Genomic DNA, 9,163 nt, shown 5'->3' with positions numbered 1-9,163 from the left:
CCAACTTCTGGAATCCCTGCCCAGAACAGTTCTGCACCCCATTTCCAGCCAAACATTTCATCCAGGGCAGGGAGGGCAGGCTGCAGGGAGCACCATGAGCGAGGAGGCAGCACAAGCCTGATTTTCCATTTCTCTTTTCCACGCTGACCCAACGGCCTCTCCAACGCCTGTGTGCCAGGGTGGAGCTGGCAGCCGGCACTTGGACCCCCATGGATCCCCTCAACCTCTCGTGGTACGACGGGGACAGGAACTGGAGCAGGGCCCTGAACGCGTCGGAGGCGGCGCAGAAGCCGCACTACAACTACTACGCCGTGCTGCTCGCCCTCCTCATCTTCGTCATCGTCTTTGGCAACGTCCTGGTGTGCATGGCAGTGTCCAGGGAGAGAGCCCTGCAGACCACCACCAACTACCTGATCGTCAGCCTGGCCGTGGCCGACCTGCTGGTGGCCACGCTCTGCATGCCCTGGGTGGTGTACCTGGAGGTAAGGGCTCGCCGTTCCTGCGTGGTGTAAGAGATGGGTAGGGATTCGACAGGAAGGTCTCTGTGATGGTTTGAACGCAAAAACAGTGAGGCTCCAAGTCAGAGACACAATTTAATAGGAAAAAAAGAGAGAGAGAAAAAAATATATGCAATAGTACAAAAAGAAAACCACTGACAGAGGGATAATACAGTCTGACACCTCGCTAATTAGGCTGGTGGTAGCAGTCCAGATGAAGTGGTCTTCTTGAAGCAGTGATGCTGTAGGAAGGTCTGGTAGCTCTTGTCCTCTGAAGACCAGTGGGTAAGGGCTGCCTTGGTGTTCCAAATCTCAGTTTTTATCTGGGTAGGAAATGTTTGGCTCCTCCCCCTGGATGGAGCTTCTCCCAGTGGGATGATGGAATTTTATCAGCCATGCACTGGGACCCAGTGGCCCATTAACAGGAGATATCTCCTGGAGGTTGTGGGAAAGATAAAGAGCACTGCCCCAGCTGGTTTAACAGCTGGCCCATGAACAGGAGATGTCTCCCATGGAGATAAGACCTCTGTTTTCAACAGCTGATGATAGAATACACACTTTGGGCACACCTTTACACTGTAACCTAGGACAGTCTCACAGATGTGTATGTATAGCAGAAAGATCTTTGTAGAATCTGAAGAAGGAATAGAAATGAAAGCAAGTTTTGATAGAGAAGAAAAGAATTGCTGAGCCAGTTTTACTGGATAACTAAGAAGGCAAAGGGTATGTTAGCATGTGACTTGGAATGGGTTTTTACAGCTCAGAGCGAAGGATAAATCCACCTCAAACACAAGACATTTTTACCAAGCAAAAAGATTTCACAGGGAAAAAGAAAACCAATGTTGCAAGCAGAAAAATAGGTCTCAGAATTTTCCACTGCAAGAAAACTGAAAAAAACCTTCTAGCTTAAACTGAAACACTCTAACCTTTTGTGATTGGAAAACAGAAACATGAACATGGCAATGTTGGTAGTTAAGATGGGCAGTTGGGAATAGTAACGGTATTGATTGGTGGTTAGTTATTAAAAGAAAAGTATATAATGCATCCAGGAGATGCATGCCAGAGCAGGTAGCTTGAAACCACACTGCTGCTCAGAGGACTAAATGACAGCCCAATTGCACCAGAAGTTTGAGGTCAAGAGGGAAACGACCCCAATTTTGTGTTCAAAACTCCACCATGAGTTTTGTGATACCGCCATGGTATCACACTGAAACCACATGAAATTTGTCGAGGTGGAAGGGACCCACAAGGATCATTGAATCCAACAATCAAAAATAAAAAATAGCAATCAGGGCCCGGTTTCTGAAGGGCTGCAGGATGGCAATTGTGAAAGCAGGATGGGAATCCACAGCTTTTATATCCCAGTATAGGGGAGAAAATCACTTTTCACACCTCAGCCTTCAGCACAAAACCAACCTGAGTTTCCAGTTCATTTCCAGGCACTCACTCTTGGGAGGGAACGATAACACGGAGAGGAGATCAGGGGAAGGAGTCATCATCAATGAGCCCATCAAGTCCTGATGCAAAGCAAAACAAACCTACTGACGTGCCACAATGCTAATTATCACTGGAGTTAATGATTGTTTCCATGGCTCTCAGAGAACCTGAAGCCCCATGCCCCTGCCAAAGCTCATTAACATGGCCCCAGGCTGGTGGGAGCCTCTGGGACTTGGATGTCATTCTATTCTATTCTATTCTATTCTATTCTATTCTATTCTATTCTATTCTATTCTATTCTATTCTATTCTATTCTATTCTATTCTATTCTATTCTATTCTATTCTATTCTCTCTCCCTTTTTTACCACCACCCATTTGAAGAGGCTGATGCTGGGAGAAGCTCCTGCTCCCTCACATTCAGCCAGAAGAATCTCTCAGACCCTTTTAATTTTAAGGCAGAAGAACAAACCACAAAGGATGCAAAATTCTCTCCCTTTTCTGGGCTCACGTGCAGGGGTTGGTCAGGAACCACAGCTGCCTTGATCTATCAGTTGGGACAATTTTATCCAGGTTTTGTGTCACAAGCTTGGCCTAAAATTCAAAATCAAAATGAAAGACTCAAAAAAAAAAAAAAAAACCCAAAACCAAAAAACAAAACAAAACAAAAACAAACAAACAAACAAACAAAAAGCACCAAAAAACCAGCCTTGGTGCAAACAGATATTTTACCCCCAGATTTTGGAGGTTTCTCCAACATAAATGAAAGCACCAAGAGAAATAACTGCTGCAGTTCCTAGCTTCTCCCAAAGCATGCCCTCAGGAAATTGGTTTTACAGAGGTTTGGATCTGGCTGGAAACCTTTTTGCCTCTGGGCAAATTCTCCTCAAAATTCCTGATGTAACTGTCTCTTAAGTGCTTTTTTAATCACTGAGTATTCATCTGTCACTCAGGCTTCAATGCAGTCATTTCTTCCTTCTTTATGCTGCCTATGGTTATGTATATCAGAGCAGAAATAACCGAAGAATAGATATCTTATTCATTCTATTTTCAAATGCAGTAGGGCTCTATTTTTGTTAGAGGGAAATATACTTTTTTTTCATCACATGTCAAACACAGCAGTCCGAATAATTGCTCTTAAACTTAATTGGCAAAGTTCAACTTCAACAGCAAGAGAAGTGAAAAGAAAAAAGGCTACTGGTGCCTGGAAGTGTTATCATTAGTTCTTCGTCTTTAACACATGTGTGGAGTGCTAAAGGCTTTTCACTCTGATTTAAACTAATTTCATTCACGCAAAAAAAAAAAAAAAAAAAAAAAAAAGGTGAGGAATGCCTACCCCGATTTTTTAAACTAAGAAATGAGGGGAAGCTCCTACTTGTCTGCTGCTGACCTTTGCTGGGTGTAATTGGAAAAATTGTCTGGGAAAAAGCTGCAGAGTACAACTAGAGGTGCTTTGGAATTAAAATTAATGTATTTCCTTCCTCATTCTGCCTTGAAATGCTTCAGAGAGACCTTTAAGCTCCACTATCTCCCCTTTTGAGGTGGAGGAGCCTTGTGCTCCCTGATGCCACTGGAATGTGAGCCCAGGTCTGCTGCTGGGGCTGCCCAAACCCCCAGAGAGCAGCAAGGTGGAATTAGGCAGGGTGGAACCACACCAGCCCCAGGGGAATGGCCTGGAAGGGGCAGGGCTCTGCCTCTGACCCAGCACAACCCCAACCACCCACCAGGCTCTCCATCTTCGTGCCAACCTCTCCTTTTGTGCCCTGCCAGCAGCCCAGCCCCAGCAATTGCTCAGCAGCCCCAGGAGTTCCTCACCAGCCCCAGGAATGGCTCACCACCACAAAGAACATCCCACCAGCCCCAGGGAGTTATTCATCAGCCCCAGGGGTTGTTCACCACCCCAAAGTATTGCTCATCAGCCCCAAAGAATATCTCACCACCCCAGGGAGTTCCTCACCAGCCCCACTGTGTCTCTGCAGGTGGTTGGGGAGTGGCGCTTCAGTCGCATCCACTGCGATATCTTTGTCACCCTGGACGTCATGATGTGCACTGCCAGCATCCTCAACCTCTGTGCCATCAGCATTGACAGGTGAGGGCTCTGTGCCACCAGGCTGTGCCAAACCCAGCCTGGCAGCTCCCAGCCACCTCTGTGTGCTCGCATCTGACCTGGGACTCAGAGGCTTGAAAACGCTGGGAGTTCCTTGAAGAGCAACTGAAAGGATCTCAGTGAGCTCTGAGCAGGGAATTCTGTCAGGGGGCACAGAAATGCTGCTCCTGGGAGTGAAGTGGAACTGTTTGTGTATTCCCAGGAGTTTGGTCCTTCTGGCTGCGCTCTGGGGTGCTGCAGCTATCAGCAAGGGGTGGAAGGAGAACTGAGCTGGCCCAGGCTCGCCCCTCCTGGTGTGGCTGCAGCTACCTTGGGGCAGGAGCTGGGCGCTGGCTGCAGCGGCAGCCCCGCAGGTGACAGCAGGGGGTTTGTCCCCTGCAGGTACACGGCCGTGGCCATGCCCATGCTCTACAACACCCGCTACAGCTCCAAGCGCAGGGTCACCGTCATGATCGCCGTGGTCTGGGTGCTCTCCTTTGCCATCTCCTGCCCGCTCCTCTTCGGCCTCAACAACACAGGTGAGGGCTCTGCCACCTGCAGCTGGCTCCTGGGGTCTTCCTGGGTGCCCAGGAACGAAGGTGAGATCAGCTCTGGGGTGTATTTGAAGTGTCCTCTCCCACTGCCACCCCTCACTATTTGCACGCTGATTCTGGCTCTGTTTCATCCCTGTGCTGTTCCAGAGCAGGGTTTCACACTCACCAGAACTGAGCTGATGTAGGAGTTCACACAGCACCAGCCTGTGTTACCTTAACATTTGCCCACTACAAATCCAAAATCCTTCTTCTATTAAAACACACAAAAAAGGGAAGCCATGGGACAAAACCTTCCCTGAGGCAGGAGAGAAAAGGACTGGCAGTTCAGGCAGTAATTTCCTGGGAACACTGGGCTGGGAATACAGCGTGGGATGGGCAGTCCTTAGCTGCAAGGCAAGGAGCAGCCAGGAATTTTGGGGTGATGTGACTCCCTGCAGCCCGAGCGGAGCTGGCGCGGCCACCCCCTCAGCGGGGACAGCAACCCTGAAAAGGTTTTCTCTTACAGATGAGAAGGAATGCATCATTGGCAACCCTGCCTTCGTGGTGTACTCCTCCATCGTGTCCTTCTACGTGCCCTTCATGGTGACCCTGTTGGTGTACGTGCAGATCTACATCGTGCTGCGGCGCCGCAGGAAGCGCGTCAGCACCAAGCGCAGCAGCCATGTGCTGGACTCGGACACGCAGGCCCCCCTGAAGGTAGCCAGCCCTCTCCATCCTCCCCCTGCCCCGCTCCTCCTGCCCCAAACCACCCTGCCTGGGTGCGCAGCGGCTCCCAAAGGTGGATGCTGTGGTCAGTTTGGGGTCCTGGTTTCACGCTCTGGGTTCTGGTGCTCCTCAGGATCCTTTCCCTGGGTGTCAGGGGCTGTTCCAGCAGCAGATCTGCACCAGGAGCTGCTGCATTAACCCAGAGCAGTGCCTTGGGCTGGGCTGGGGCACCCAAGAGCAGAGGCTGCACCAGTGTCTGAGCCAGTCCTGCAGAATCACAGAATCAAGGAGTGGTTTGGGTCCAGAAGGGACTTCAAACCCACGGGCAGGGACACCTTCCACTATCCCAGGTTGCTCCAAGCCCTGTCCAACCCGACCTTGGACGCTTCCAGGGATCCAGGGGCAGCCACAGCTGCTCTGGGCAACCAACACCAGGGCCTCCCCATCTTCCCAGGGAGGAATTTCTCCCTAACATCCAATCTAAACCCACCCTCCTTCAGCTTAAGGCCATTCCCTCATGCCCTGTCACACCGAGCCCCTCTCCATCTCTCTTGTAACCCCAAGGTGTCCCCAGAGCTGGGTGGCAGTGCCCGGGGTGCACAGCTCCTGCCTGGCAAGGACAGCTCTGCAGGGACCAGCCTGCTGCGCGTGAGGGAGCCCAGCTGGGCGGGCTGGCTGTGAATCCACTTGTCAAAACACAGCTCTGGCAGCACACGCAGCACAGCCAGGGGGATGTGCAGTCCCACAGGCTCCAGCTCCAAACTGTGCTGCCTGGAAAGGATGCAGAGAGACAGGGACACACAGACAAACAGCAGCAGAGCTCCGTGGCCTCTTTCCTCTGCTGAGCAGCACAGGGGGTAGCAGCCTCCATCACTGCTCCTCCACGGCGCTTTCCCATCCAGTTTTCCATCCTGCTCGGCACCTCAGCCATGCTGATGAATTCCTGATTAATTCCTTTGTATTCCCACGTGCCTCCCTTACCAGCTTCCCTTCCCAACCCCTCTCTGCCTGTGTAACCTCTGAGCTGGTGCTTGCCCCTTAGGACAAATGCACTCATCCAGAAGACGTCAAGCTCTGCACAGTTATTGTGAAGTCCAATGGGAGCTTCCAAGTTAATAAGCGCAAAGTGGTGAGTGTTAAAGAGAAGTGGGAGCTTTCCAAAGCCTTCAGCCTTCCCCTTCTCCCTCAGGACACGAGGTTAATTTATGTAGGGTGGGAGAAAAATAAACCTAAGAGCAAAGGTTACCATTCAATTTCAAAATTGAAATAGTCTTCCCATTCCTTGGAGTGAAGCAGGGGGTTTAAGCTCACAGAGCTAAAAAAGTCAGATTAAGCTCAGCTAAAGATCAGCTCTAAAAAGCCACGGCATTTGAACATTTTTGAGCCTTTGATTTCCTTCTCCTCTCTGTTATTTAAATCTTGGACTTCACTGGCTTTGTTGGGTTTTGGTTGTTGATTCCATTTTTATTTATTTGCATTCCGAAAACCTGAATAAGATCTGTGGAGAGTGGAGACAGCGTCTCCCCCATTTCTGATCCTCTTTGTGCCAAGAAAGAGAATCCTCCAGTGCAGCTCTGTCAATCCCATCTGCCCAAAATATCCAAAACCACACCACAGCCCTTTCTCCAGGCACCACGCAGGGAGGGACAAGAGGGACTGACTGTTCTCCAGCATCATCCAGCTTCACTCTGTAAGGAATGTTCGTTGCTCCTCTCTATGTATTTACCTGTCATTATGTTGTGGACATTTGATTCTTGTCCAGGAGGCAGAGAGTCACATAGAAGAGATGGAAATGGAGATGGTGTCCAGTACCAGTCCCCCTGAGAAAACGGCCCTCAAACCCACAGCACCAAGTAACCACCAGTTGATTGTGCCAGTTGCTTCTAATCGGGGCAACAACTCTACCCTGCAGGCACCCCTGAGCAGCCCTGGGAAGGTGGAGAAGAATGGCCATGCCAAAGAATCCCACCACACAGCCAGGGTCTTCGAGATCCACTCCCTGCCCAACGGCAAGACGAGGAACTTGCTCAAGGCTGTCATCAGGAGGAAACTGTCCCAGCAGAAGGAGAAGAAAGCCACCCAGATGCTGGCCATCGTGCTCGGTGAGAGCGTGCCCTGGCTGCCCTGGGCTCCCTGAAGAAATCCCAGTCCCTGTGTGCAGTGCAGGCTGATTTTCCAACCCCCTTCAGAATTCATTTCCCTTCGTGTACTGGAGAACAGGCAGGGAAGGGGCTGCCCATGGGAGGGGTCCCTCTTCCCCAGCCACGCACAGCTGGCAGTGCTGCACTAAAGGTGCCCAGAGCTGCCCCTCTCAGGGACATCTGAGCTCCCAAAACGGCGGGGAGAGCTCCTGGGCTTTCTGGAACAAAAGGCAGCAGAGCTCAGCAGAGCTGGCACCTCTGAAGGGCAGAGTTCCTGCTGTGTCTGGGCTCATTACACGAGCAGAGGAGTTCTTTAGTACCGGGGTGGAACACAAAGCTCGTTCCTCTGGGAAATATATTCCCCTCCTACCAAAGAGAACCTCACTGTTCCCCCAGCCTGAGAGCCCGCCCAGCTTTCAGCAATCAAAATCCTCCTCTCTCCTTTCCCCCCTCCAGGTGTTTTCATCATCTGCTGGCTCCCCTTCTTCATCACTCACATCCTGAACATGCACTGCGACTGCAACATCCCGCCGGCCATGTACAGCGCCTTCACATGGCTCGGCTACGTCAACAGCGCTGTCAACCCGATTATCTACACCACCTTCAACATCGAGTTTCGCAAGGCTTTCATGAAGATCCTCCACTGCTAAAAGTCACAAACAGCACCCGCATGTTTTTAGGAACGGAGGGGGAAGAGGGAGTGACGCCATCCATGCGCAGCGGGGCAGCCGGGGAGGGGGCTGGAGCTCTTGAGCTGGGCACCACTCGGTGCCCGAACGCCTCGTGGGGATGGAACGAGGTGGGAGGGTCGCTCACCCCGCTGGGTGACCTCTGGACCAGTCCCAAGGGCGCTTTTCAGAGCCACCCTCGCACTGTGTTGCAAGTGGAGGTGCAAGGATCGAGGCGCTCTCGCTCGGTTCTCGCCCGTGGCCACCCGGCCTGGAGTGTGCTGGACACAGAGTGGCCACAGGGCCACCAGGAGGTAGCGCTGGGTCATCGGCACAACTCTCACCAAAGACAAGGACATCCTCCCCGCTGGGCAGCAGGAGCCAGACAGGGCTGGGGAAGCTCTGTGCAATAGCTTTGCCTTCACCTCGAGCTGACTCACCCACTGTTTAACTGCTGAAGCTTTCAGAAATTAAATTAAAACCAACCCAAAAAAACTTTCAGAGGTCCCCAGGAGGGTCGAGAAGGTTCTGCCACCCACACACCCTGCAGCAGTGTAAGCCTACACGCCATGGGTGGAAGGGAGAAGGGGGCATCAGTCTCATGTTAAACCATCGGTGTAAATAGGAATAAATAGGATGGATTTTGGAGCCCAAGTCAAACAAACAAAAAAAAAAAAAAGAAAAAAAAAGAGATGGAGAAAGAAACTCAAGGAGTGGAACCTTGCCTTGCATGGTGTACATCCAACAGGACCCCCTCATCTCCCGTCAGTGATTTCTGCCCACCAGAACCTCATGTCCAGGCTCTGCCCAGGGTGACCCCAGGGGAGGGGTGGCAGCGTGGTGAATGTACAGACACGAGGACGCTGTGCCAGGGGAGGCACCCGCAGCCCCAGGGGCACCCTGAGTACACCAGCCAGGCCAGGGCTGGCTCTTCTCACCTAAATCAGGGGCTCCAAGGAGCACCTCGGGTCTGATTTGCCTCTGTCTCTCCGCAGAGAGTGCAGAATAACATTGTGCCTAGTTTAAATCAACAGTCAAGGAGATAAAACTGTGCATTTTGGAAAAAGCCAGAATAAA

At 51.4% G+C, this 9,163-nt stretch overlaps 1 protein-coding gene across 2 annotated transcripts; it reads left to right on the top strand.

The window, feature by feature from the left end:
• The first annotated feature begins 209 nt into the window (after positions 1 to 209).
• Positions 210 to 8,068, top strand: DRD2 (dopamine receptor D2). 2 transcript variants are annotated; one of them, XM_062508641.1, is made up of 7 exons: positions 210 to 482; positions 3,912 to 4,021; positions 4,421 to 4,557; positions 5,078 to 5,268; positions 6,320 to 6,406; positions 7,040 to 7,379; positions 7,875 to 8,068. In XM_062508641.1, the coding sequence occupies exons 1-7, from the start codon at positions 210 to 212 to the stop codon at positions 8,066 to 8,068; spliced, it is 1,332 nt and encodes a 443-aa protein (XP_062364625.1). The 2 variants fall into 2 exon arrangements, with proteins under 2 accessions (XP_062364625.1, XP_062364626.1); XM_062508642.1 differs by lacking the exon at positions 6,320 to 6,406.
• Positions 8,069 to 9,163: the final 1,095 nt, after the last annotated feature.

Source organism: Cinclus cinclus, chromosome 25, assembly GCF_963662255.1.
Source record: "Cinclus cinclus chromosome 25, bCinCin1.1, whole genome shotgun sequence".
Taxonomy (NCBI): domain Eukaryota; kingdom Metazoa; phylum Chordata; class Aves; order Passeriformes; family Cinclidae; genus Cinclus; species Cinclus cinclus.
Note: the sequence above shows the minus strand (reverse complement) of the source record. Positions and strands in the feature narration are given on the sequence as shown.